The sequence below is a fragment of the Pomacea canaliculata genome, linkage group LG1 (assembly GCF_003073045.1).
Source record: "Pomacea canaliculata isolate SZHN2017 linkage group LG1, ASM307304v1, whole genome shotgun sequence".
Lineage (NCBI taxonomy): Eukaryota > Metazoa > Mollusca > Gastropoda > Architaenioglossa > Ampullariidae > Pomacea > Pomacea canaliculata.
In genome coordinates, this window is record NC_037590.1 from 44,719,111 (window position 1) to 44,746,861 (window position 27,751).

The 27,751-nt window shown below is 40.8% G+C and overlaps 2 protein-coding genes across 6 annotated transcripts; both read left to right on the top strand.

Annotated features, from left to right (window-relative positions):
- Positions 1-759: 759 nt before the first annotated feature.
- On the top strand, positions 760-19,273 carry LOC112558359 (calpain-B-like). 4 transcript variants are annotated; one of them, XR_003098137.1, is made up of 22 exons: positions 760-1,136; positions 3,159-3,512; positions 5,143-5,212; positions 5,486-5,590; positions 5,842-5,992; positions 6,177-6,351; positions 6,820-6,903; positions 7,247-7,332; positions 8,713-8,790; positions 8,979-9,072; positions 9,484-9,574; positions 10,053-10,192; positions 10,341-10,564; positions 11,049-11,079; positions 12,211-12,328; positions 12,925-12,986; positions 13,180-13,248; positions 13,924-14,002; positions 14,320-14,436; positions 14,641-14,693; positions 14,875-16,182; positions 19,262-19,273. XR_003098137.1 is itself a non-coding variant. In XM_025228831.1 (22 exons), exons 3-22 carry the CDS (start codon positions 3,372-3,374, stop codon positions 14,899-14,901), a joined length of 1,995 nt encoding a protein of 664 aa, XP_025084616.1. In that variant the 5' UTR covers positions 760-1,136; positions 2,130-2,173; positions 3,159-3,371; the 3' UTR covers positions 14,902-16,344. The 4 variants fall into 4 exon arrangements, 3 of the variants coding, with proteins under 3 accessions (XP_025084616.1, XP_025084605.1, XP_025084626.1); XM_025228831.1 differs by lacking the exon at positions 19,262-19,273 and adding an exon at positions 2,130-2,173 and having other exon boundaries at positions 14,875-16,344; XM_025228820.1 differs by lacking the exon at positions 19,262-19,273 and having other exon boundaries at positions 14,875-16,344.
- Positions 17,210-27,226, top strand: LOC112558379 (calpain-8-like). Of its 2 annotated transcripts, none has more exons than XM_025228860.1 (20): positions 17,210-17,451; positions 18,045-18,114; positions 18,384-18,488; positions 19,444-19,594; positions 20,139-20,313; positions 20,492-20,572; positions 21,190-21,275; positions 21,856-21,933; positions 22,167-22,260; positions 22,815-22,866; positions 23,160-23,299; positions 23,583-23,803; positions 24,022-24,052; positions 24,346-24,463; positions 24,633-24,694; positions 25,005-25,073; positions 25,269-25,347; positions 25,706-25,822; positions 26,529-26,581; positions 26,844-27,226. In XM_025228860.1, exons 1-20 carry the CDS (start codon positions 17,308-17,310, stop codon positions 26,868-26,870), a joined length of 1,953 nt encoding a protein of 650 aa, XP_025084645.1. In that variant the 5' UTR covers positions 17,210-17,307; the 3' UTR covers positions 26,871-27,226. The 2 variants fall into 2 exon arrangements, with proteins under 2 accessions (XP_025084645.1, XP_025084637.1); XM_025228852.1 differs by having other exon boundaries at positions 22,815-22,905; positions 26,844-27,224.
- The last annotated feature ends 525 nt before the right edge of the window (positions 27,227-27,751 follow it).

Sequence of the window (27,751 nt, forward strand, 5' to 3'; positions counted from 1 at the left end):
CTTTTTTGTTGTTGTCATGCTTTGCTCCAGGATTTGAGAGAAGTGCTTTTGTTGTGCTGATGAGAGGTTGACGGAGAAGTGTGTTGGATGGCTTTTTTTTTTTTTTTTTTTGTACATGTGCTCTCGGGTGATTGTATTCCCTTGTATCTATGTGACATTTTTGTGATAAATATTTTATTTTTCATGTTTATTTTTAAATTTTGGTGCTTATGTGCATTATGAAATAAAACAAAAAGATAAAAGAACTGCGCAATGTGTTATCGTATGTTACGGTGAAAGATGCCAAATGCCATGTTAATTGGTGACGAAGTATATTTAAGTTCCATGCACCTATTTCGTCGTCAATGGCTCGTTTGTGGGTTCTCAGTCTACGGTGCCAACCTCTCCAAGACACCGAGTCTTTGCAGTGAAGTGATTTCCGCCATTTAATCATTTAATTTAAGAGTGAAGTCTCTTTGCCTGACCGACCAGAACAAAGGGCAAGATGAAAAGGTGGGTAAGACACCATCAAACTGTTTGATGAAGACGAATCGCCACACTTTGCTTTATTTGAAATATATTTCTGGACTGTCTAATAATGAATCCATAATGACATCTCAGCACTGTGGCGAGTACTTTGCAGGTCAAGAAGTGATGTTTCGCTAAAGTTTCTTCTCCAAATGTTTATAAACTTTCTGAGAAATCTTTCCGGAAGTCATCTCGACTGCCGCAGCATATCAGGAAATGAGAATGTTTCACGAGTGGATGACTGGAGAGCATCACGAGATGTTACAAGCCCTGGTTGTGTGCTGCTCACTGTTGGTTGTATAGGGCCTTTATTGGCGAGTTTGAGAGAAAGTTTGTGTCTACAGGGTGTCCATCACATGTTCTACATGCCAGCATGTCAGCTCAGTGCTTTCACTGTGATACTAACCAGTACTGAGCTCTGTCCGGTGATCGTGTGGTCTGCGGAGTTTAACCCCCAGTTTCCATAGCAGGTTAACCACGAAAGATGTAATTGGCAACATTTTGTTTTTATTTTTGTACTTTGAACAAGTGGTCATGTGGTGAGATTATGTTTCTTAGTACTATCAAGAAAGGGATTCATTCAACTGAGGAATTACTAGCATTTAGTCATCTCAAAAATATCGATAAAGGTGAGTCATTTATTTCCTAAAGGCATCCAGCTACGTTTGTAATAATATTGCTACATACTTAGCCATGTACAAAGCATCATAGATGTGTAAATTAATACCAAGAAGGTGCAACAGCTTTACCGTCGGTATTTTAGAGAAAGGAGCTGAGTAATTCTTCGATGATGATAGTGAGGAGGAGGAGGGGGAGGAGGAGGAGGATGCGTTTGAAGCCTTGAGGCGACAAATCACTTTCCTTCCTGCCTCAAAAATTCCTGATTAGTAGTTTTTTTTTTTAACTATCGATGCCTGATTTATAAAGCTTTATATCAATAGCGAGACAAATCACATTTTCTAAGCTACAGTCATTGCCGATAACAGTAGTTTTCAGTCTATTGTCAGACAATAAATGTCGCCCACCTTTCGTTTTATGTGCATCTTATCTGTCCCTTCCCTTCCCTGGCATCTGTTCATCAGAGCAAGCCTTTGATCTCCCTTTCTGCCCGAAAGACTTCTTTGCTCGATTAGTACAACTTCAGAGCGTTCATGGACCCAGTAGTCCGGCAAAGGGTTAAGCCCCAAACATTGCAACATAAGATATCTTTGCTGAAACAGACATGTAAGTTATTGTGTACTATTGTCCTCTCACTACAATCACCATTACAAGGTGTATACAACTGCCTTATTTCGGGGTTTTAAAGAAAAATATGTGAAAGTGCAGAAGATTCCACAATTCTAATGCATGTCGTGTGTGCACTTTACTAGCTGCAGTAGGACAGTATAACAGCTGCACACAAATATCCGCTTATATTAACAGGCCGTTATATTCACAAGCTAGGCTTTGTCTGTTCCATCTACCAAAACACACTTTATCTTTGATGCTTTCCACTACGTAATAAAAATAATAAACAAATTGACTATGTCATATTTAGATAAGTAAATCTGATAATGTGTTGATTCTGTATCACATAAACATAATCTGTTCATGATTTGGTTTCTATTGCATCCCTTTCCGAGACTTGTCGTCTGCTAAAATGAGGAAGGCATGAGAGCAGATCAAGGTAACTGCAACTTTGTAGTAATGTTTACATTACTTCAAGTGTAAACAATAGGAAGATTATCAAAATAATAAACAACAGATCTGCTTCTAATTTAATACGTAGCTACAGTTTACCCAAAATAAGTGTAGAAATACAATTAAAAAGTATTCGACTGGCAACTCGATGTCCCCTCAGGATGCGGTGTTTACAAACTAGAATTATTCAATGTAAGAAAAGAACACGTGACATTATGTTTGTAGTGTGTAAAAAAGTCTTTCTGTATATGTTGCAGAAAAATAACTTTGGTTGCAATTAGTTTGGGGCCATGGTGCTTTTATTCACAGACCCAATTGTCTTCAGCCTGTTGTCTGTTAGAATGTTGATAGGCAATATTCGCAAGTGATATGCTTCATGTCAACCCAATTCAAAACTATTTCTAATGCGAGAGTTGAAGTTGTCTTCCTTTCATCAACTCTTTATTCCTCCTACTTTAGACCCTCATGCGCTTTTTTTTTCCTTCTTATGTTTAATCTGTTCTAGTAGTCTGCCTTTGTTTACCTCATTGAGGTACAAACTAATAGATTTTGGGTTATCTTACACGGGTATATTTTAACACCCAAAAATCAGCAGTCTAGATCCATGGAGTTAAAGGGACTTCGTAAATCATGGTGATCAAGTTTTGGGGGTTTGGTGGAGATGACGACAGAAGACTGCATATAAGTTCCAGTGAAAGCACCCGACTAATTTATGTCTAAATTATGCATTTCCCTGGTATTTCCTCCGTCTCGTCCTCCCGCGTTCCACCATTCTGTGCAGCAGCTCTGGGCATCTGCAGACCGTGACAACCTAGTCTCACTTCAACCGTGTCCCACGACAAATTGTTGACGAGGCGAGGGGAGTGAGGGTGGGATAAGTGTGCACCTCGCCATGACTCGATGTGTTTCATCTTGTAAAGCCACACGACTGTATTGTTCACTCGCAAGCATTTTGGGTTTATCATGTACAGTCAGCCCCGACACCTACCCTGGCGGATATATACAAAGTGTGTCACTACCTGGGTCATCTGTGTGCGGGCGGCAGGCGGTGTGCGGTTTGCTGCACCAGCACAGACGCAGCAGACGACGCACCTACTGACAGCGCGGCGTCAGGAGACAACAACCCCGACAGCTCTAATCAGCCACCGCTGGTGTCCGAGAAAGAAGCTGAAATCGAAATAATCATGACAGACTATGAGAGCATCAAGCGCAAGTGTCGTCTAACGGGGACACTTTTCGAGGACAAAGATTTCCCAGCAAGCAGCGCTTCGCTGTACTTCCGCTCGTCCTTATCGGCGCCACTCATTGAGTGGAAACGACCTAAAGTGAGTCCACTTTTAATTTCTAGTCATGTCTGCGTGTAGATGGGTTTTCAACAAGACTTATTTTGAAAAGCATGACAGACGATAGACGAGTGCCATGTCAAAGCCGCTGATCACACGAGAGACATGCTTGACGAGTCACGTGACATGTTACAGCCGCTTATCACACTTAATCGCTTAACAGTAATGTGTTCACAAGCTGTTAAATTCTTGTACTTCTGTTACCCTTTGTACAAAATTGACTCAAAATGCACACTTTTAAAAAAGCGCAAACTATTTGGGGTAGATGGGTTGTTTTTGTTTGCTTTTGGTTGTTGTTTTTTCTTGGGGGAGGGGGCGGGAAAGTGTTTCCACCTACAGGTGATTTCGAGGTACGTATTGTGGGGGAGGTGGTGGGATGATACCGAAGAAAACCCTAGAAGCCTGTACCATGTGTTTACCATTCAACATAACTGAAATGTGCTTTATATAAAGAATTGCACTGGATTTTGCGTGAGGTCAGTAAATCTGACATAAAGTTTATCTTTCATTGCTGTGTAGACTCACACCCTCGCAACTCCATAATAAAGGAACATCATTCGACGATCGTGACTGGATGGTATAAAAACAAAGACAGCGGGGGGCGATGGGGACGATAAATAAGGGCGGAGAGAAAGAAGGCTACTTCCCCTTTCGCAGACATGATTAGACTGTCCACAAGTGACAGACTCTCCTAAAGCAAATTCCAAACGAGTGTGCGTGCGTGTGTGTGTGTACTCTAGCCCGTTTTTTAGAGAGATATCTAAACATGAGAGAGAGAGAACACACGCACACGAATAAATACTGACGCCCTTTGTCAACAAAAGTCCTTGTAACACCTGCATCGTGGTCTTTTGATCTTCAGTGTAATGTTGCTCATCCATTACTCGGACTCTCAGGAAGCTACACCACCGCGGCATCCTTTTTCTACAAAAACCAATCGGCCTGCTTTGTAGGAGAGGTGAACATTACTGGAGTGGAGGCGATGGCAAAGAGAATGAACGGATAGAAATGTCATTAATTCCTCTTTAAGACCATGTATTGAAATTAGACATCGCTTACATCAGACGGAAATAAAGTGTGTTTGTGTGGAAAGAGAGTTTTCAACATGATAGCTTAACAATTCAGTGTTTGTACCCGACTATTGAAGAGAGGGTGGATAATGAATACGACTGCGTGTACCAAAGTAAATAAGTGGCATTTTAAGGAAAGCAGAGATTCGACAGTGTTTACAGTTCGCGTTTAAGCAGGTTTCAGGCAAAGAAGTGGTCGTCTTAGTGTTTACTCATCGCAAAGTTTAGAAGTCAGGTGTCTTCTGTATCAGTCTGTGCAGTATTCTGGGACTGATACTGACATCCTGCTGTGTGTCTGAGTGCATTTCTGTAGTCAGCGTTTGTTGACCAGGATGTTAGCATGTGTTTGCGTGTTTACATCTGCTAGTACGTGCTTATGGGCATAAAGGAGACATTCTTGAATGAGGGATATAGAAACAGGATTAAACAATAAAATTCTTATTTTTTAATGGCTTTCTATGAATTAATTATTTTTATTCAAGATCGTTTATTTGCTTTGATTTGTTTATAACAGATTTTAATTTTATTAATTTTGCTTTCAGGAAATCGTCTCAAACCCTCAGTTCATTGCAGACGAGGCGCTGTACGTGGATCTTGAGCAGGGAACTCTAGGTGAACTGTCGATCCGTATATCATGAGTTGCTTCCCTTACACCTTTATATTTATATGTATATGCGTTGTGACGATCTCAAACCAAGACCGCAGCTGATTACAAAATTCTTGATGTACGCATAAAATCTAATTCTTTTATACACACACACACAAAGATACATAAATACAGTGCATAAGTACAGGTATTTGCTAGTTTGTTACTGTGACGACAGTTGCGGGTTTGTTTGTTGCTGTTAGACATCCTGTTGCTGATTTATTGTTGCTGTGTTGTAGGAAACTGCTGGTTTGTTGCTGCCGCAGCTTCATTGGCGGCCTCCAACAAGTCTCTTCTTCATAAGGTCGTGCCCCCAGATCAGAACTTTGGCTCTGAATATGCAGGTACCTTCATCATCCAGAAATAAAATTAAATAACTTTTTTATTTTTACTTTTTTTTTGTATAACCTGCAATACTATTCTGTATGAACCATAGATATTTCTTTTACATGTATTTATATGTTTTCATGGTATTGCATTTATATTCTAAATACTGATACAGAGAAAGTTGCAAATATTTTCTCTATACCGCTCAATGTATTGTTGTATGTATCAAGTGCTCCTACGCAGTGCGCGACCATTGTGTGTGTCACAGGGATATTCCGCTTCAACTTCTGGCAGTACGGCAAGTGGCGGGAGGTGATCGTGGACGATCGTCTGCCCACACGGGAAGGTCGCCTGGAGTACGCGGCCAGCACCACCAAGCATGAGTTCTGGTGCGCCCTCCTGGAGAAGGCCTTCGCCAAGTGAGTTACAGACCTGACACCCTTTAGATTAGGGGTGCCCTCGTCACGCTCTCGCTCTCATATATCTTTTCCTTGTCTCCTTTTTCTTCGTCTTTCTCCTTATTCTCATTGTTGAGATGGTTTTATAAAGTTTTACAGAAAAAAAAAAAACATTCTTATGTCTCCACGCTGATCGTGTCTGCAGACTGTACGGCTGTTATGAGGCTATCGATGGAGGCAGAGTGCACGACGCCCTGCTGGACATGACAGGGGGAATAACTGAGCTAATCAAGCTGAAGGGGGCCATTGATGTGGAGAAGCTCACCAACATCCTGACCATGTGCTGGAGCATGGAAACCCTCATGGGCGCCGCCATCTTTGTCAGTCTTTCTTCAAACTCTCTAGGATGGGTTCTTTTCATTTTGTTCTTTCGTGTAATGGTGATCCTTAGACGCACGCTTCCTCCACGCATAACTGGACACGTATTGTGAAATAACTAATTCTATTTGGCTGTTATTGTTATATGACTGTCGTCATACATTGCCGCAAATAGTTACATAGTAGACAATATGATGACCAGTATGTACAGGTGCATGTGAGTCCCACTTCCCGTGCATTCAAGTATTAGCATCACGCAGAAATGTTGTTTAATATTTGTTTGTCATTTGAAATGTCATTTCGCCTATTTCTAAGGCAAAATTTTCGGCAGATCGGATTGATTAATGAGACAGAAACGTTGACTAATGAGGAAACACGCTTTGGACAGTCTTGATATGGTCAGTGTAGTCTGTTGCTATGTATTATTTCTTAATTATGATAATAAAGGTTGTGCTCCCTAATCTTGGCAGGAGACCTCTGTGGGCCGGAGAGAGACGAGGTTAAACACGGGATTATACACTGGCCACGCTTATAGCCTCATCAAACATAAGACAGTGAGTCCTTAACACACAAAAGTATAATTATCACCTCAGGCAGTTGATGGTGTACATTGTGTAACTGCTGATTTATACAGGCTTTAGTATAAACGTAAAATGGGAATGAATGGCTGCTACACCTTACAACCATATGGCTGGTGTATTTTTGTTGTTGTTGTTGTTGTTGTTGTTGTTGTTTGTTTTGTTTTTTTGTTATTTATTCATTTATTCATTTATTTGCAGTGCACATTAACAACTGGCAGATGGTAAAATAACTTGCTCAGTGAATTATTTGTTTTGGTATGTTGCTGGCTGTAGCCAGTCTGTAGGTTCGCAAACTGTTGAACAGCAATTGTTGCAGGTCACACATAAAGGTCAAAAGAAGATGCTGCTTCTCGTCCGAAATCCATTCGGTCGCGGAGAGTGGAACGGAGCGTGGTCTGACACGTAAGCGCCGACATTTCTGACGACCGTTTCTGGCAGACATCTAAAAATAGATTCTGTCAAACGAATAGGCAATGTTTTTAATCCTGCCAGACTGTAGCATTGACTGGTGTATGCCCTGTCAGACTGTAGCATTGACTGGTGTAGGTCCTGTCAAACTGTAGCATTGACTGGTGTATGTCCTGTCAGACTGTAGCATTGACTGGTGTATGTCCTGTCAGACTGTAGCATTGACTGGTGTAGGTCCTGTCAGACTGTAGCATTGACTGGTGTAGGTCCTGTCAGACTGTAGCATTGACTGGTGTAGGTCCTGTCAGACTGTAGCATTGACTGGTGTAGTCCTGTCAGACTGTAGCATTGACTGGTGTAGGTCCTGTCAGACTGTAGCATTGACTGGTGTAGTCCTGTCAGACTGTAGCATTGACTGGTGTATGTCCTGTCAAACTGTAGCATTGACTGGTGTATGTCCTGTCAGACTGTAGCATTGACTGGTGTATGTCCTGTCAGACTGTAGCATTGACTGGTGTAGGTCCTGTCAGACTGTAGCATTGACTGGTGTAGGTCCTGTCAGACTGTAGCATTGACTGGTGTAGGTCCTGTCAAACTGTAGCATTGACTGGTGTATGTCCTGTCAGACTGTAGCATTGACTGGTGTATGTCCTGTCAGACTGTAGCATTGACTGGTGTATGTCCTGCCAGACTGTAGCATTGACTGGTGTATGTCCTGTCAGACTGTAGCATTGACTGGTGTAGGTCCTGTCAGACTGTAGCATTGACTGGTGTATGTCCTGCCAGACGGTAGCATTGACTGGTGTAGGTCCTGTCAAACTGTAGCATTGACTGGTGTAGGTCCTGTCAAACTGTAGCATTGACTGGTGTATGTCCTGCCAGACTGTAGCATTGACTGGTGTAGGTCCTGTCAGACTGTAGCATTGACTGGTGTAGGTCCTGTCAGACTGTAGCATTGACTGGTGTATGTCCTGCCAGACGGTAGCATTGACTGGTGTATGTCCTGTCAAACTGTAGCATTGACTGGTGTAGGTCCTGTCAAACTGTAGCATTGACTGGTGTAGGTCCTGTCAGACTGTAGCATTGACTGGTGTATGTCCTGCCAGACTGTAGCATTGACTGGTGTAGGTCCTGTCAAACTGTAGCATTGACTGGTGTAGGTCCTGTCAGACTGTAGCATTGACTGGTGTAGGTCCTGTCAGACTAGCATGGACTGGTGTAGGTCCTGTCAGACTGTAGCATTGTCTGAACGTGCAGCTCCCCCAGTGGTCAGACACATGTACTAAAATGATGTTGCCTGACCAGTAAGACAACTCTCCTAAGATTACAAAATGCGATCATGCCCACCTTCTGCTCATCTCTGGACTTTTTCAGAGATAGTGCGTGGAGCGAGATCAGTGCCAGCGAGCGAGAAGACCATGCCATCCGCAAGAGAGACGACGGCGAGTTTTGGTATTCATTCTTTTTTCTTTCTTTGTGATAACTGCTGATAAAGCAGTGTAATCGTCTCATCTGACTTTCAGTTATTTCATTCACTTTTCTAATCCTTTAAGAAACATTCTTTTTCAGTATTCCATAGCATGCATTACTGCATTTGTGTCTATACAAATAAATTTGCATTTGTATCGATCTGTCGACAGGATAAGTGTAGAGGACTTCATCGATAACTTCGACGAGCTGGAGTTATGCCACCTGTCTCCTGACCTTCTGGCGCCAGATAAAGACAGTGAACGGGTATGGAGCTCTGTTGTTTTCTCAAAATTCTCAAAAATGACCAGTTTTATAAATGAGAATGTAACTTTTATTTTTATTTTATAATTCATAGTGCTTTTATTTAGCTGCTGGAATGTGACGGTAAGATACGGACGGACTCAACCCACACATACTCAAGTTTTCTTGGGTTTTAAGGTTGAACTCGGGAATTGATAGTATGTAGCACCCAGGATTTCATCAGCTGATGAACTGTCAGTCACAATCAAACCAAAATTATTCTTTTAATTATGTATATGTTTTTGTGGTGACTTGCCTTGTTTCCTCTTCTCTTTCAGCCGTCCCCCTAAAACTCCCGAACTCACAGACAACAAATAAATGAAAGAAAATGAAACTTTTCGTACAAGGTGAGGACCGTGTGAATTTTATTTTCAGATGGAAAGGAAGAAATGGAAACAAATCTCGTTCACCGGCCAGTGGATCAAGGATGTGACCTCTGGGGGACCGCTGAAGAGCTTCACCTCTCGTGAGTTAAACAGAAATATAGGCACAAAGATACACACCTCGACAAACACACATATAAATATAGGTACACAGGAACACTTAAACTGACAAATTCGCACAAATATATGAATAAAAATACAGGGAAAATGTAGCAGGTGTATATCCTCATGTATATAGTAAAAGTACCCATTAAACACGAGAGGGGTGGCTCCATAATCTGTTGGTGTTTGGTTTAGTGGTTAGTTGGACAGTGAAGCACGAGGTCACAGCCTGCTCAGGCCTGTCTGCAAAACTCCTCCTAACCTGGCAAAAATGAGGGGACCTAATTTATCAGGGAAGGTAAAGGAAACGGAAGAAAAAGGTTTGGCCTTAGTCACGATAAACTATTGCCCCTGTAACCGCGAGGTATGGGGCGATGTTGTTGCTGCATCCACACATAGATGGGCATCAATGCGAGACGCTAACTGCCTCGTGTTCTTTTTACTCCGCTGCACGTGCAGGTCAGTTTTGGACCAACCCCCAGTTCCGCGTGACCCAGGACCACACCGGGCCTGTCAATGCTGTCATCTCTCTGTTGGAGGTCACAGACATGTTTCTTCGGAGCGTTGACGATGTGAACATCGGCTTCGTCATCTTTAAGGTCAGTTGATTATAACCTAGGTCTGTAGTCGCACGCATGCACTCACAAACACAAGCACGCACTCGTGCATGGTCTCGCGCGCACGCTTAAGAACTACTTACACATGTTGAGCCACACTTTTGTATACCTTATACCTGTCTGGTAATAGCTCAAGCCTGGAAAGGAACCTCCAGCCCGACTAACGGCGGACAACTATTACGAGCACACCCCACAACTCGTGGACACATCCGGGGCTTTCTGGCCCTACAGAGAGCGTGCCGTGCATTTCGTCCTGGACCCCGGGGCTCACGTCGTTGTGCCCTGCACCTTCATGCCGGGACAAGAAGCACATTTTTATTTGAGAATATTTTCGGAGCTACCTGTTGATGTCAGGTATGACTGAAAACAAGCAGTTAGATACAACTTGTTTCTGACTCAGAGCTTATTATGGTTTCTACTTTCATCAGACAGTTGAGGCTGACCTAACCTTTCCTCTGTTAAATGCTTTCCTATTGCCTGTGTATTTGCTTCCCTCCTGTCTATAATTCATCAGAGTATATGTTCATTTCTGTGTTGTGCCAAGGTATCTATCTAGCGGTATATATGTTTATCTTTTCAATCTGAAGCATTGTATACATGTCTTATTTTAAATTATCTTCGTCAGATACAATGCAAAAAATGTTAATCTGCCTGCTTGGAGTCAACCTTTAATCTTGAATTGACTATTAGACATTAAATATTACCATTGAGACATTGATGCTCCTTACATCTTGTATTGTAGCTGATATTGTTGCTAAAATAAGGAATGTCTCCTCGGTTTCTAAAAACTTATACCATGGTTGCCAAAGGAATGTACCACAAATTTCCATTTTTTCAGTCCTGCCGAAGAGCGCCTTGGGCCGACAAGAGTGAGCTTTCTTTCGTACTTGAAAATGTCAGGGTCATCGTCAGCAAACTAAAGTGGTTAAAAAAACTTTTGTCTTGTCCGGATCATCAGCTAATACATTAATACTAGGAGATAATTTTTTAGTATTCTGATGTTTCTGTAAGTGCTCATGTCGATTACAATGCAGTGACTGTTTTTTTCCCCTTCCATTGATTTTCTAACAGGGTAAGGCACTAAAAGACTGCAAATATTCATTGCTATGTACTTTTTGTCACTTGAAATAATGTAGCTTGCTGTATTTTATCATCATGCCAAATTTAGTACAATTTGAACAATTAGAAGTACCCGTTGTTAAGAAAAAATCTAGCTTTTCTCAAAATGGCTGCCACCATACTTGCACACTTCAAACCTTTATAACTCACTCAATTTTATGACTAGACGAACAATTGTGGTATCAAAAGAAAGATCAAAACCTGTACATCTTAAAATTATACAATTTCAAATTTCCGATTTAATACATCCTCTGTATGGCGGGTCACAATTATAGCGATACACCTTTCGCTAGAGTTTTTCATGAAAGTGGCCTAAGGATGGATCAGTTTACAGAATTTATCATGGCATGAAATTAAAGGCTGATGTATATTTTTGAGAAATGTGTCTTCTTGTAATGTATCCAATAACCAGTAAACTGGCTTTCGTTTCTTTTTCACAACAGCTATTGCCAGTATACAAAGTTGTTGAAGAGCCGCTACGGCTTTCTAGTAATTCTTCCCCCTAACACATACACACATCCCCCTAGCGAATTCTGTTTACTCATGTCTTTATGCTAAAATAAAGATAAATTCAGACTTAGCATGAAATAGAATATATTTTGATTTGTTATCTTTGTATCGGATAAGGATAGGGTGGGTAACCTAAACAAAGGCTGTGACAACAACTATACCTGTGGATTTTGTTTCTTGGTCTCAACCAAAATCACGAAATGCTTTTTTTTTTTCATGCAGCCAGGCCTACACTCGTGATTAAAGTAAGCTTTCTGTAGGTGACCCTGCTCGTAATAATATTAACAATAATAATGACACAGATGTCTTCACGACATGACGACCCACTGACAGCCACATTGCATTGTCAACATTTTGGTTTTGTTTTTAAGGAACTGGAAATACCAGAGACCAGTTTGATAGACAGACTTTTCCAGAAGCATCGAGGACCAGATGGTCAGGTTGACGCCAGTAGCTTGCAAAAAATACTTGCGGAGGCGAAGTTAGAAAGTGGGTGATTTTCTCCTTTGTTATCTCCTTTTATTTGTTTGTCTACCTGTCTGTCTCCACTCAACTCTCTCTCTCTCTCTATTCACCCGAGTAGGTCTGTTTCCGTCATCGACCTTATAATTTGGGGATGCGATGCGAACCCCTAGGATTACCGAACCAATTCGAATCCCATGTGGGGCAGCGAACTTTCCCCAGTCGACCTAGTTGTCAGGAATTGTACCTGACATCCTAGAGAATTCAGGAAGGTGAGACAGCAAGGGAGTGAAGATAGACACACAAAAAGAAAAGTACTGTTTCTAACTACTCGCCCCAACCCACCCCTCAAGCATACACACGACTAAAAGCTCGGGGGACTACTTTTACCTTTTTTTCATCATTTCTTGTCTGCTGAAGCTATCTTTTCTTCATCTCTATCTGTCTTCTCATTTTGTATATCTCATGATGTCGACTGCGGGAAAAAGTAGCAACGGGTTGAGTCCCTTTCAGGGGAAGTGTTGCATAATTACACTAACTACACTTAAGAAATCGGCTGAACACAATGTTGACCAACAGACTCATTAAAAGTTTCCCAAACACGTGACTTTTCTCTCCATCAGCGTACGGCAAACCTGACGGCTACTCTCTGGAAACCTGCCGCTGCCTTGTCTTCCTTGATGATGTATCCTTTCCAAGTGTTGTTATTTTGAAAATATTATTTCTTATTATAATGCCTACCAAACCTTTCAATAATTATTTTAATTGTTGTTGTAAATCGTCGCTTTTATTTATGTTATTTGAGTTTTATTTATGTTCTTTTATTGTATTTAGAATAAAGTTTAGTCGTCAAATTTACATCCTTAATAATGTCACAGACATTTGTTGTAGGACTTCTTGACCAGGAGAAAGTAAAGTTGGCGTGGAAAAATATCCAGCTGTGGACGGTAAGATATTCATTTTTTATAGTTATCTCTCTCTTTCTCTCTCTATCCACACTCACACACACATAAACTTGCGCGCACATACACGGTCACATCATCAAACCTGAGTAGTCTTCAAGTCAAGAAAGAATAAGAGGGGAGACGTGGAGATGCTAGTCATATCAGAAATCGTCTTTTGTCACAGATTGTGTACAAAGTTTTTGCATCTCTCGAGTAATTTTAACCGTTATTAATCTACCTCTCGAACCCAAACAAGGTGTCATACCACCTCGTGTCCTTGCTATCAAAGTCTCTTCACGTCTGCATCACATCACCAACATCACCTTGGAAACGTGGTACAGACTTACCTGCGAGAAGAGCGTTTTGGGTAAATGAGAAACTTTCACACCGGAACTGACACACAGAACGGCTGTAACGTACGAACAAATAAGTTCTGTGCAAGGCTCTCAGTTAACACTTGACTTTTTTGTAATTAAGTTTGTATAATAGTTCTCAGACCTGTATAGTCTTTCTAAATTGTAGTTATATTTTTCGTATGGTTTTCAAAATGCATTTATATAAAGCACTTAGGAAAAATAAAACAGAATGTATACATAGTCTGTGGAAAACAAAGTGTGTGTAGATGATGCGCCCTTACAACTAAGTTACCTACTGTGATCTGGAATGTCTTTCCTGCAGTTTGCCTTCAAAGAAGCAGATTTAAGCGGTGATGGCAAGGTCGACGCCTCCGAGCTGAAGGGGATCTTCCAGAAGATTGGTCAGTAGCCTGCATCGATGACTTTTACCTGTAGTCCGCATTTCTTAGTATGAACCTGGGCTTTGCTAAAGTACCACTTGCCCGATATCTTTCTTTGCGACAGTAAGATTGTTAGAAAACCCCACACGAGAGGTCATATGTAGAGACCAGTTCATCTCGACTGACAAAATGACCTCTGACCTGTGGCTTGCGTCACACGAGTACTGAGAAAGTCAATGTTCACTGTGAGCGAGAGTCGAGTTGCGGTTTCTCGTGTATAGCCTCGTTTGACAGACTTGTGATGTCATAAAGTAACGGTTGGTTAGCAACGATTGCAGGCTTCAACCTGGACACTACTTCTTTGCACCGTGTGGTGCGGCGCTATGGCGACCGTGAAGGTCGGATGCACGAGGACGACTTCCTGCAGGCTTTCTGCCGTATCCTCGGCCTCTACCGTCAGTATCTCCCCCGTCACCACTTTCTCCCTCTAACTTCCCTTATTCTTACCTCCTTATCTGTTTTCTTTCTCATTTTCCCCTCGGTTTTACTTTTTTATGTGTTTCTATTGTAAAGACTATCGTGTAATCTTAAAGTATAAAATATGAAGATTATCGATTACATCTACAAAATTATTTTCTGATTGCTTTTTCTATGTTCAGAAATCTTCAAGAGGAAATCAGAAAATGGTAAAATCACAATGGAGCTGAGTGAGGTGAGCAAATGTCATCCCCGATACTGAATGACCATGATGATCATTTTTCTTGTTTTAGTTATTTTCCGCTAGACGTCACCACGAAGAAGCGAATTATGGGATGTGACTGGTTCAGAACCTGTAACTAGACACTAATTATACAGTTTATTCGAGGCTTCTCAACGTTCTCTTGTGTTTTCAGTGGATGGCCACAACACTGTACTCGTAACATCTCCGACTGCACTACCACATATCGGTTGACCCCTCTCGCCACAGCTCATGAGGTCAAGCATCTGTAACGTGTCTTCCATAGGATTCCACAACCGCTAACTAACGTTCAGATCATCTTTAGTCTCTGAACATCTATGCAACACAAGGCAGCATCTCTTATCCTCGCCCTACCTCTTCTCCTCGGTTATTCATGGTACATAGAGATGGTGCGACTGGTGCTGTTATGTATGGTTAGAGAGTTTTTACTTGTGACTTTGCCTGTATATTTGAGGCCGTGTCTGTGTGTCCTTTGTGTGTGATACTGTATGTGTGGGTGTCACTGCCCAAATCTTACGCGCACCCCAGCAAAACTTTATCAAGTCGTCACTCAGTCATCTTACTACTCGTAGTGTCCTATGAACCAATATAAAGCATGAACAGATTGACACCTACCTATTGAAACCAAATAAGCACTTGAAGAAAACTGAAAGCATGAAACGTGGACAATTTCTAAAACATATGAAAATACTGTGGCATGTGTTTTCGCGGATTTTACTTTAGCGGACATGTAAACAAACAGCAGTCCTAGGCATTTTTAAAAAATCAATATAAAATATTAGGAAGTTGCTTATTAGAATTGGTAATTTTATAATCCCATTTTCTGGTGCAAGCCGTTATATGTTTCGGAAAGGAGTTATACAAGTCTTTAGTATATTTTGCATCGGAATACTTCTCCCCTTAATGACGCATAGCTTCCACTGAACTACTCACTTCAAACACCTGCACACTGGGACTAGGAGTGTCTGAAGTGTTTTAACAAATGTATAAAAAGGGGGGGGGGACGGTTTGTTTGCTCAGTATTAATCATGGCCGTAAACCCGCCAAAGGGAGTGGTTTCTCCCTTTCAAATTACTTTAAATAACAAAAGCCATATCCCACCAATCAAAGTTTTTTTTAACAATATTCTTTTACATTTTGTTTCTCATTTAACATGCAAATCTGTCTTAGATGTTTTATTGATTGTCTACTTTGACATTTGGGTCTACATTGCAGTTTACAAGTTGTCTCAGGAGATTCTGTAATGTTCGAACTTTGTAATTAACTAACAGTGGCACTTCAATTGTTCATTCAATATTCATATCAGTAGAAGCTTTATTTGTTTTTAGTTGCCAATATTTTTATACTAGAATGCTCGTTCTAGAATTAGAGCGTTTGACTGTCTGTTGGTACTATGTTCATGTAAGCCACAGCTTGAATATCATGTGGTATTATTTCCATGTAAATAGCTGAATAAATAACTGTTTAGATGCGTCTTATTGTCAAAACATGTTCGCATAGCCAGTCAAAATAACTGACAGCTTAAATACTTTTGAAACTATATTAATATAGTTGATGTCTTGTATAACACACGACAACGGAAACACATGGTACAGTATTAATAAATGCGGCACCTGTCACTTCATTGTGTCCCGTGTTAGAAAGAAACTCTTCTTGCCTATAACATTATTAGTGAAAGTTTAACATGTTGTGTGCATGTAGTTCAGATCGACGAAGTAAATATTAATCTGCGATAAAAGCAGATGAATGCAAAACTGGAAACAATTCGTGTCCATGGAGTAACCCCTCGTAGATAAGCCAGCATCTACATGACCCCTCAGCAAAGTTGTCTGTAGTCGTAGTCAAGCCACGAACCTGTACACTTCCGTGATCAAACAGTTAATCTGGGACAATAACGACAGAGCAGGACAATAATAATACAGTTAAACCAGAATAATTGTCGTTTACAACAAAGTTAGTCATAATTAAAATATCTGCACACTAGCAAAATACTCCAATAAAAGGTTAATATGGTTTCCGCACGTACACACCAAGAAGCTCAGCAACTAATGGCTGACACTGGCAGCGCCCCGAAAAATGATTGAGGAATAAAACTTTGCGTGATTCCTACGGTCGGTCACTAAAACACAGCAGAAACTAAAGCTCAGAGATGAACACAGGGCTCAAACTGCATATTAATTCAGTTATAAGCAAGTATATCAAGAAACAACTGTGGAGCACGAGAGCTGGCATGGCATTGCGACCTTACACAAGACAGATTCAGAATCTTCATCTTAACAACATTTGTCATAGAAATGCTACTTATAGATTTGGCTTGAATCTCTACAGACCAAAACTTCACAGTTTGTCTTCAAAGTTAATAATAATTTTAAAATACAGAACACAACACATTAGTCATTTTTTTAAAAAATTAAATCAGAAGCTTCTTTTTGTTAGTTTTGTATTTCTTGATCCAAACAGTTTCATTGCGCATGCGCAATATGGCCACGTTGACATTGAAAGACATTTGAAGAATTTTTGTTTTAACTAGCCGCTACTAATAACTGAAGAAGGAAAAGATAAAAATGGGAACCACACAAACTGTGCGATGAAAATGACGGACTATGTTACTCTGAAAAGAAAGTGTCGTCAGAAAAATAAACTTTTCGAAGACCAAGAGTTCCCAGCGAACGACTCTTCGCTTCTCCTTCCTAGAACGTCTGCCGTCAGCTTCACGTGGAAACGACCGCAGGTGAGTCCGGCACTCTTGTTCTGGTCACATCCCTACAGACATGTCAACTGACACCAGACATAAAGTACTTTGTCCTCATTTGCCCTAGGCGTGTGACAGTGAGAGAGTTGTTAAAAATAGCTTTATTATATTGTTTATTATTTTTCAGGTATACATTTGAATGACGAGTTTCGAAACACTGAACATTACCCATACATCTAAACTGCTGGACACTTTTGTTGATTCAGAAATCTATTTTTCTGTTTTATATCGTTTAGAATGGAGTGTCTAAAACTTCCTGGAAATCAATGAAACAGTATTTAGTAATGAGACGTTTACATGTATTTCAACTGCTGTAGTAGCTGCACCAGAAACGTTTGACTATTGAGAGTATAAACAAATAAAACTAACACTGGTGACGCTAGCAATGTGAAATAACAGAGTTGAAATAACTGTTCAGTGAAAGTACAGTATCAAAGTGTAATGGACTCATAAAACAATACAAACATAGCGTAGAAAGTTCAGATTCAGCTAAAAATAACTACTACTAACATAAGGCTATTAACCTATGATGTGATTTGTATGAAGTATTTTCTACTGCTCGATTTTTACAGGAAATTGTGCCAGATCCTCATTTCATGGTACAGGGGCCAGAAAACGCGAACCTTAAGCAGGGTCTTCTAGGTGAGTTTTCTTATGAATTCTCGATAATTTGTCTCCAGCTGTTTGGTTAGTTCTCTATTTTTCTTTGAATTGTAAGATATGCACCTTATCAAATGTAAATCTGATGACAGGTCATAGGACAGAATTAAGCTGAGATTCAGGCAAGGAACAATTAAACAAATGTACAGTAAATTTTCAGTAAATCACGACAAACGAAGTTGTTTATATAATTACAGCAGAACTAATCTGCTCCTCTAAAATGACCTGATGGTAGCTAACTCGTGTTGCAGGTAACTGTTGGTTTATTGCTGCCGTAACGTCCCTGGCGGCCACCAGCAAGTTTCTTCTGGAAACCGTGGTTCCCTCGGACCAGAACTTTGTCGACGATTATGCAGGTACCGTAATCATCAAGACGGGGAGAGATGGAGTACGTAGTTTGTATTTTTGCCGGCTTCGTTGTAGTTTATCTTGACATTTTTTTTTTTTTTTTTTTTTTTTGTCTTCCCTTCCACCTCTTTCACTTATTTTGTTTCCTTTCGTTTGTAGCTTAAGTTTTTAATATAATAATAATAAGCATAGTCACGCTCACGAAGAAGTATGAAGTATGCTCTCAGCACTTAAGACAAGTAGGGCAGAATACGAAAGACGTAAGGAGGAACAACTTTGCAGACAAGTAATAAAAGACAAACGTAGAAGACACAAAGAGGGATCAGGAAACATACAGTAAGGATGGAGAGTGTCATAAATCTGCAGAGAAAGACGAGAAGGCTGACTAGTAAGTTAACTATAATCACAACTATTGATAGCTATGTACACTATTTGCAATTATATTATGCATGACGCAGAAGAATTATAATACCTAAAACTGAATCCTTCAAATCTGCACAGAAAACGCATCTCTTCCTTCCGCATTACTTCTAACACTGTCTACACAATGCTAGTCCTTTTTCACTCTCCCACCCTTTTTCGCGTTTTGCTACTTTTCCTCTTGTCTTCGTCTATAATGTCACGATATTCTCAGTTTTAGTAACTTGGTTTTCTTTGCGTTTTGTATGTTTGTCTTCTATTCGTCGTCAGTACTGTTGTTTATTCTTCCATCCCTTGTATGCTTCCATGTTGTCCATGTTCTTGTTTTAAGCGATAACCGCATGCTCTTTACGAGTGTGAGTTATGAACTATACAAATCTTTCATTTATTATAATTTTTCAAGGCTTTTCCACGTGTTGAAAGACGTGCTGCATAGCCATCTCAGACGTTGCATGATTCATCGATGTGTTGTGTGGCTCTTCTATCTGTTACGTGGCTATTCCACCTACTTGCACGCCGCTGCTCAAACGTGACATGTTTCAGGGATATTCCGCTTCAACTTCTGGCAGTACGGCTCGTGGCGAGAGGTAGTCGTGGACGACCGACTGCCCACGGTTAATGGCAGCCTGACTTTCACGACCAGCACGACCAAGAACGAGTTCTGGGGCGCGTTGCTGGAAAAGGCTTATGCCAAGTGAGTCGTGGACTTTATTCACGTGTATTGGAACTAGTAGGAAGTAAAGGATGCAAGTATTAAGCACAGATTAGTTGCCTCAGGGTTATGTATAGACCGGAAGCGTTGTGCACTTGACGAAGTGCACAAGAAATGCATACCTGAGGTCCTTCGTTCAGCAGCTGTAACCATGCTCAACTAAACGCACAAAGACTCATGATTATGTAGTGTTATGCTGTATTTTCTCAGAACTATTAGGGTTAGGGAATGCATGTGTGTGTTTATTTTTTTTATCAACCTATGATGTGTTTCCAGTGTTATTGTGTGATCCAAAAGCAAATTTCTGTTCTGGCATGTGCCTCATACAGGTAATACTAATTTATCAGTTAATAATAATCAATGATTAAGCAAAGGTAAAGCAAAACCTGAGGAGCTGATTACCTCTGATTCATTAAAACGGCCTCAGAGGACGTTCGTATGGCTACATTCTTGTGAGTACAGTCAATCCTGAGGTCATGTCCTGTAGACGATGCCGTTGTTTCAAGGCTGCTGCTCCTGTCTTCAGGCTGTACGGCAACTATGGAGCTATCGATGGAGGAAGAATAAACGACGCCATGCTGGACTTCACGGGGGGCATAACTGAGATTATAGACCTGAAGGAATCTTTCAACGAAGAGAAGCTCTCCAACATCCTTGAGGTGTTCTGGAGCATGGAGACCATCATGGGAGTAACCATCTTCGTCAGTCGCTGTTATTCTCTGCCTCCTTTTAACCTTTTTTTACCATTGTTTATAGAATGTAGCTATGTTCACTTGGCTATGATGATGTCGGAAATTTTTCCCTCTCTCTCTCTTACATACAGTGAAGTGAGCAACAGTTGTGAAAAAACATTAACAGCTTAATCTTTTATGTTCACAGGACCCTGACTCTCAAACAGAGAGGAGGTTAGATACTGGGCTCTATACTAACCACGCTTACAGTCTCATCAGACATAGAAAGGTGAGGCTTCAAGTTTGTTTTCTTCCTCTTCATCATCATCATTATCATCATCGTCACCGATCAATCAACAATCAGTCAACAGTCATCATTATCATCTCTTTCATCATCATCTTCTTCTTCTTTATTATCATCGGCTTTCCAGTGGTGCAGCGGTTAGCGCCTGTCACCAATTCTGTAAGGGTTAGCTGTCCTGGGTTCAGCTCTCGTCTTTGGCAAGCTGTTCTTGCTTCATGTAGCCTCTGTTTATCAATCAGCCGACATTCTTTTTTTCATTTTCTTCTTTCTTTTTTCTTAATTCTTCTTTAAAATGGTGGCTGTGTGTGTGATGTTTTGCCTTTGAAACTATACCTATAACGTGATAGCAAAGATGCCCCGGGATAAAGAAATATGAGGTAGTGCCCGCGGTGCCTAGACTTGTTCCCATAATGCAGGTACAAATTGTTGAGTGGAAAGCTTGCTTCTTGCGATCAGAACATCGTTATTCGTTCAGATTTGATTAAAGAGATTCTTGTCACGAACTGTGCCCATCGTCACAAACGGGCGTTACTAAATCACACGCATCTCTGCTATTGTCTCAGGCAGTCATAGTTGTTAGACCGCCGTCACGGTTTTTGCAGGTGACCCACGAAGGTAAGACGAAAATGCTGCTGCTTCTGCGGAATCCATTCGGCCACGGAGAGTGGAACGGGGCATGGTCTGACAGGTGAGCAGCTGTGATGACGATCTTGATGTGAAGTCTCAGTGTCGGACACAACCGATTCTGTGACAATGAATCGATCAGTCCTCGTTGATTGAGCTAGAAAATGTGTGCTATCTTGCGAACACAGTGATCAGCAGCTGGGAAATCAGCTTGTAGAGAGTGTTGGAGTCTGACGGCAGGACATGCTAAGAATCTGACAGCGATGAGAGCTTAAAAAAAAATTAGACACAAACTTTCATACATATCAACGGGCAAATATGAAAGTGATAATAATATAAACTCATGTCATGATGAACTACGCATGCCTCCAAAACTATACTTTATCAAGTTTGCTGTTACATAACTGTTGAGAAATATATCATGCGTTTTTCTCATTTTCCTCTGCCATTTACTCCTGATGCAAAACTAAATAATTTTCTTTACACAATATTTACTTTATATTTTATTCTTCGTGAGTTATCTCGACGCTCTTTCTTGCAAGAAGGAGCATTTAAAGCACTGGTGAACAAAGACATAACTGAAGTTGACATAGTGATAGAACGGTCCTTGTCAACTAATACCTTCTAGGTTTGCACTATTTCAGCGACACCGCATGGCAAGAAATAACTCCAGAAGAAAGAGATGAACATGCTGTACAAAGGAAAGACGACGGCGAGTTCTGGTATTGATTTTTAATCCATGCTTGTTTACTTCTTTCTTCGCAATTTTTATTTATCAGTATGTTTGGTGGCTTACTTGCTTCCTTGTTTTTGATTTGTTTGTTTGTATGCATGTGCGTATGTTTGTTGTTAACTGTCATAAAATCACCTACTTCACCAACAGATTCTATTATTAAAAGCAAACGTGCTAAGCTCCCACAAAAATTTACCTGGTGATGTCGGCGTCTGTCGACAGGATGAGTGTAGAGGACTTCATAAAGAACTTCGACGAACTAGAGTTATGCCACCTGTCTCCAGACCTTCTGATGGCAAATAGAGAAAGCGGACTGGTATGAAACTCGTTTTATTTAGCACTAAAAAGGGTAGGTGGGTGGCGTTGCCTGATTTTGTAAAATATTATTTGATTTGATAAAACATTTAATGTCCAGAAAATAACCTTGGTCTTACACATACATCGATACAAAATATATCACTGTCTCGCAGAGAACACAAAATATATCACTGCCTCACACGTCAGAAATATTTTTATGAATACAAATGATTTCTAATCTTTAGTTTAATCTCATATTGGGAGAGTAGAAATCAAATCTGAAACTAAACGTTTAATTAGATGCCACGGACATTAATACACATTTAGATTATAAACACATATTGTAGTATACAAGCGCGCGCACGTGCACATACACACATATGGTAGAAAAGTAGGAAGAAGCACATAAAAACAATGTGAATCGGTTTTTTACCTATTTCTAAGGCAGTTAAGACTAACTCATTGTGTAGCTTTGAGTTCTTGTTCTGGTATTTCTAAGCCTGCAAGTCTATCTAAACCTCTCAGCGTCACTCATTATATGATTTACCCTATACAAAATTGGTCTTGTTTCAGATAGGGAGGAAGAAGTGGACAAAGATATCGTTCTTCGGCAGCTGGATCAAAGGCACGACTGCTGGCGGACCTCTTTATAACTATCAATCTAGTGAGCCTCCCAGCATAATCACAAGCACACACACACTTGCAAATATACTGACGCATAAAATAACGCCTTAAGTCTGTTAGCTGCACAGAAACATTAAAACGGACAAACATTTGCAAATGTAGTGACGCACATATTAACGCTTATGTCTGCTAAATGCACATAAACATGAACGCGCGCGCGCGCGCACACACACACACACGGCTTACGCAATGATGCTTACTCCCTTCAAGACCGACATTTGGCTGCCTGTGCAGATCAGTTTTGGATCAATCCTCAGTTCAGCTTGACGCTGGACCACACCGGACCGTGTTCTGTGGTCGTCTCTCTGCTAGAGATCATCGACAAACTTCGGCCGAGCGCTGAAGATGTGCACATCGGCTTCGTTATCTTCAGAGTCAGTTCCCACTAAGCGTAGGTCCGCGGTCAGGTTGTCTAAGTTCATTGGGGTTTAGCGTGTCTGTCTTGGTTTGTGTCCACATCCCCGCACCATGACGATTACTGCTAAGGTTAAATCTTGTAGTCAAGGTAATGAATTACGTTTTTTGTGCTAACTATTTACTGCTATTTTTCTAAACTATTTCCCTGCTTCCCAACCTGAAACCGTCGTTCCTCGTCTGACCAGCGCTCGCTTGTCTGATTCCCACCGTATTTCTCGCGTCTCACCTGTCTGCTCGCAGTTCAAGCCTGGAGTAGCACCGCCAGACCGACTTACGCCAGAGAACTTCTCCGAGCACACACCACAGCTCGTGGACACATCCGGAATCTTCTGGCCATATAGAGAACGCGCCATCAGTTTCGTCCTTGACCCTGGAACGTATATCATTGTACCCTGCACTTACGTCCCGGTAGAGGCAGAGTTCTATTTAAGAATATTTTCGGCGAAGGAAGTGGTTGTCTGGTATGACCTTTTTTATTATTGCTGTTGTTGTGATATTGTTAGAACGAATATTTTTCAGAAAATAACGTTGCATTCTTTTTGTTTCCTTGAACTGTCTTCGTTCTTGATTTCAAAACTGATTTTGATTTTACTGATGTTAACTGTTCCTGTAATTGTGAGTGAAACTGTTACTATTAACTGAGGCTAACATGATTGATTACCAAATTGTGTTTTTTCAGTCCTGCTGAAGAGAGTCTCGGACCGATAAGAGTGAGCATTCTCTCGTTATTTTATTTATTTGTAAACGTCATGCCATTTTCTACAACCCAAAGTTCTTGGAAATATCAACCATGTTGACGGCATGAGCAAGTGGCATCTCGATCCCCTTTACAGACATGGGTTTTTTTCAAGGCTTTGTTTAAATCTTTGCTAGGTTAAACTTCCTGTGATTATAGGATTATCTAGAGCAGCTGTTGTCCTTCTTGCGTCGCTTCGTCCTTAGACCAGTTGTCTCACAGGGTCTCAACCAAGCTACTCTGTTCATATTTTTGTTTGATTTTCAGGACTTAATGCTTCCACAAAGTAATTTGATAGACAGTCTCTTCCAGAAGCATCGAGGGCCTGATGGCAAGGTTGATGCCAGGGGCTTACACAAAATTCTACAAGAGGCGAAAAGAGAAAGTATGTATTTTTTCTCCGTCTCTCTTTCTATAATCCATCCTCCTATCTCTACCTCCTTCTCTCTCTAATCTTTTCCTCCCTTTTATCTTTCTTTCTGTTCATCCTTCCCTGCCCTTTTTCACTCCCTTGAACATCGTTCTCCAAATACGTGACCTTTCTTTTCCCCTAGTGACCGGCAAATCTGACGGCTACTCTCTGGAAACTTGCCGCTGTCTTCTCTCCCTGTACGACGTATCCTTTTTGGTGTTCTCTTGACCTCTTTCGGGTTTCTTGCTTATCCACTCGAAAACTATGAGCAGAGGTTTAAACGACTAAGTCGCGAGCTTGCACTTTGACAGACTGTTTTACTCGTCTGTGAGAGTGCGTGCATGCGTTTCCTCTTTTTTTTTTTTTCTTGCCCTTTGCTGTATGCGTTTTATTGCTGTCATTTTACAGAATTTTACTTCCGATACTGTAATTCACTTAAAGCAATTTGGTTTTGAATGCTTTTCAATTTTAATTAATAAATTAGTTTATAATATCAATCTTTGACGATGTGAAGCCGCTTGTCACGGGACTCCTTGACCTCACCAAGGTGAAGAAAGCGTGGAAAAAAATTCAGTTATGGGCAGTGAGTGGGCAGTTTCTTTCATTTTCCTTTTTCTTTCTTTCATTTTTTTCTTTATTCTCCTATCGTTTTTCTATCTTTTTTATTTGTATATTTTAATCGAAAGCAGTAAAGCATTGCGTGAAGCTGAAACTTCAGGAGTTTTAGTCATACGAGCACAGTTACCTCCCCGTAATTTGTGGTTTGTTTCCCTTGCAGATTGCTTTCCAAGAAGCAGACGTAAACCATGACAATATGGTCAGTCCCACGGAGCTAAATGACCTCTTCCGCAAATACAGTCAGTAAAGTGTTCAGTATGTTTATGTAGTAATCAAAAAATAACTAAGAGACATTATTGATGGACTACAGAAAGGTCACAGAAGTGCACTTGATTAAACCAGTCTGACGAGTCCGTTGTGTCATGGGAAGGTCTGAATCTTTCGCTGTGGGCTGTGAGGGAGAGGCAAACAGTAGTCTGCTGTGTGCAACCCATCACGTCACAGGTCACGGGTGGTTACATCTACTCCAATTGCTTGGCGTCACGAGCACTGGAGCACTAAGGCATGTCACTAAGTGTTGTCATTTCTAGCCTCGTTTTATCAACGATGATGACCTTCTTGTCACAGTTCATGCGCAGTTATTCCTTCTATTTGCAGATTTCACCATCGACTCCATGGCGTTACATCGTGTGGTGCGGCGTTATGGAGATCGTAATGGCGACATGGAAGAGGACGACTTCATGCAGGCCTTCTTCCGTATCTTTGACCTCTACCGTCAGTGTCTTCAACTCACCTTCCTTCCTTTCATCCTTTTATCATTTTTATGACTACTTATATCATTTGTCTGACTGCTTACATCGAAATTATTTGTCCATATTCAAAGTCTGCTGTTTTCTGCATAAACGCACTCTTGTTTTTACGCCTTCATTCATTTTGCCTTAGATCAGAGGTTATTGAATCTTTTAAATGTGCACTGAATACACATCTCTTCGTTCAGCATTACTCCTAACAACACTCCACACAATGCTAATCCTTTTACCACACACCTCTTTCCCCATTTTCCATTTATTGCTACTTCCCTGCTCTTCTTCCTCTGCTATTACCCGATTCCGCTTTGCGTTTTCTATATTTGTCTTTCATCAGTACTGTTCTTCCTTCCCATCCTTCGTATGTTGTCATGTCTCGTTCTCCTTCCGAGCCTGGGAATACGCTATGAAAATCACGTGATGATTGGCGTGTTCTGCTAGTTACAAAACGCATTTTACTTAAATGTTATGCAATATTGTCACTTTGTCATTTAAAGGAAGAAATGTAAAATTAACTGTGCCTCCTTTGAAGATGTGGCTTACTCTAAACAGAATGAACTGTCTCAGTTTGAGCTATTGAGATGCACCGCTGTCACCACTGTTTAACTGTGTAGCCCCAGGCAGTTCCCCATCCATTACTTGACTTGGCGCTATTTTTGTTTATCTCTTGCCAGAAATTTTCAAAAGAAAATCATCGAAAGGCAGGATCTCAATGAACCTGAATGAGGTGAGCAACTGTCACTGTGGTGTCCACGATTTCTTTGCCAGCTGCTTATATCAGTTTGTTCGTTCATGAGGTCGTGACTGATTTGTTTCCTGCAAGAACTCGCTGTAAGACAAACTCAGCTGGAAACAGACTTGTGTCTTGTGAAAGGCTCAAAATCTGGAAACGCCGAATATATGTAAACATACTTATGACTCAGCAACCTTCAAAGTGTGTTGGCCAATGTCCGAACAATTTTTTTCTCATTGTTCTCTTGCGTTTTCAGTGGATGGCGGCAACGCTGTACTCGTGAGATCTTGAAGTGCATGTATCACAAGTTGGTCGAGCGTTGCTGCCATGGTAGTCACACATCGCCTTTGTCAACACAATGGAAAAGAACACTAACGGATCACGTGTCTTCCACATGATGCCATGACAACTGACTCGCATTAATGAGGTCATCTCTTGCCTCGCCACCTCGAAAAAAGGCAGAAATTCTCTCGCCTCTCATTTTTCTCTCTGTCTCGCTCTTTGTCCTTTGACTGGTATGAACGAATTTCACATTAAAACTTGGAAGAGAAAGTTATTTCTTGGATGTGAACGAGTGGTGTAAAATATTTCGTCTAATTATCGCACAATAAAACCTGTTACAGAGTATTTTTGTATTTGATGAACGGTACTTTTACTTGATAATGACTATATCATCACACGTGACACAATAATAATAGTTTTATAGCGCTTCCTTGTGGGCAGCAAGCTCAGCGCGCTTGGACGTAAGCAATCGGTCAGTAATATGATGTATATAAGCAGATTCTACAGCACAATCTCACCATCGACAAGCTCAATGTTGTAAACAGACTAAACAAGTAAAACGACAGCCTTACGCAGAGCAATATTTCAGGTCTCCCACGTTCAAGGGCAAGTTAAAAAAGATTATTCTGAATGTTTCATTTCAAGTTTTAGGAAACAAATGGAGTATCCAGGCCCTGAAGAAGTGAACGAAACATCAGCTTCACAAACACACATGACGTAGGACGACATAAAACCACAAATCCATAACACTTACCTTCAGAGACAGCGTTGAGGCGAAGATATCCAAATTCTATTCTGCTAAACTTGCAGCCATAAAGCACAGGCCCTAGGTGTTCAAAATATTTCAGTGAAGTAGGCACGAATAATCCCGCAAAGTCAAAA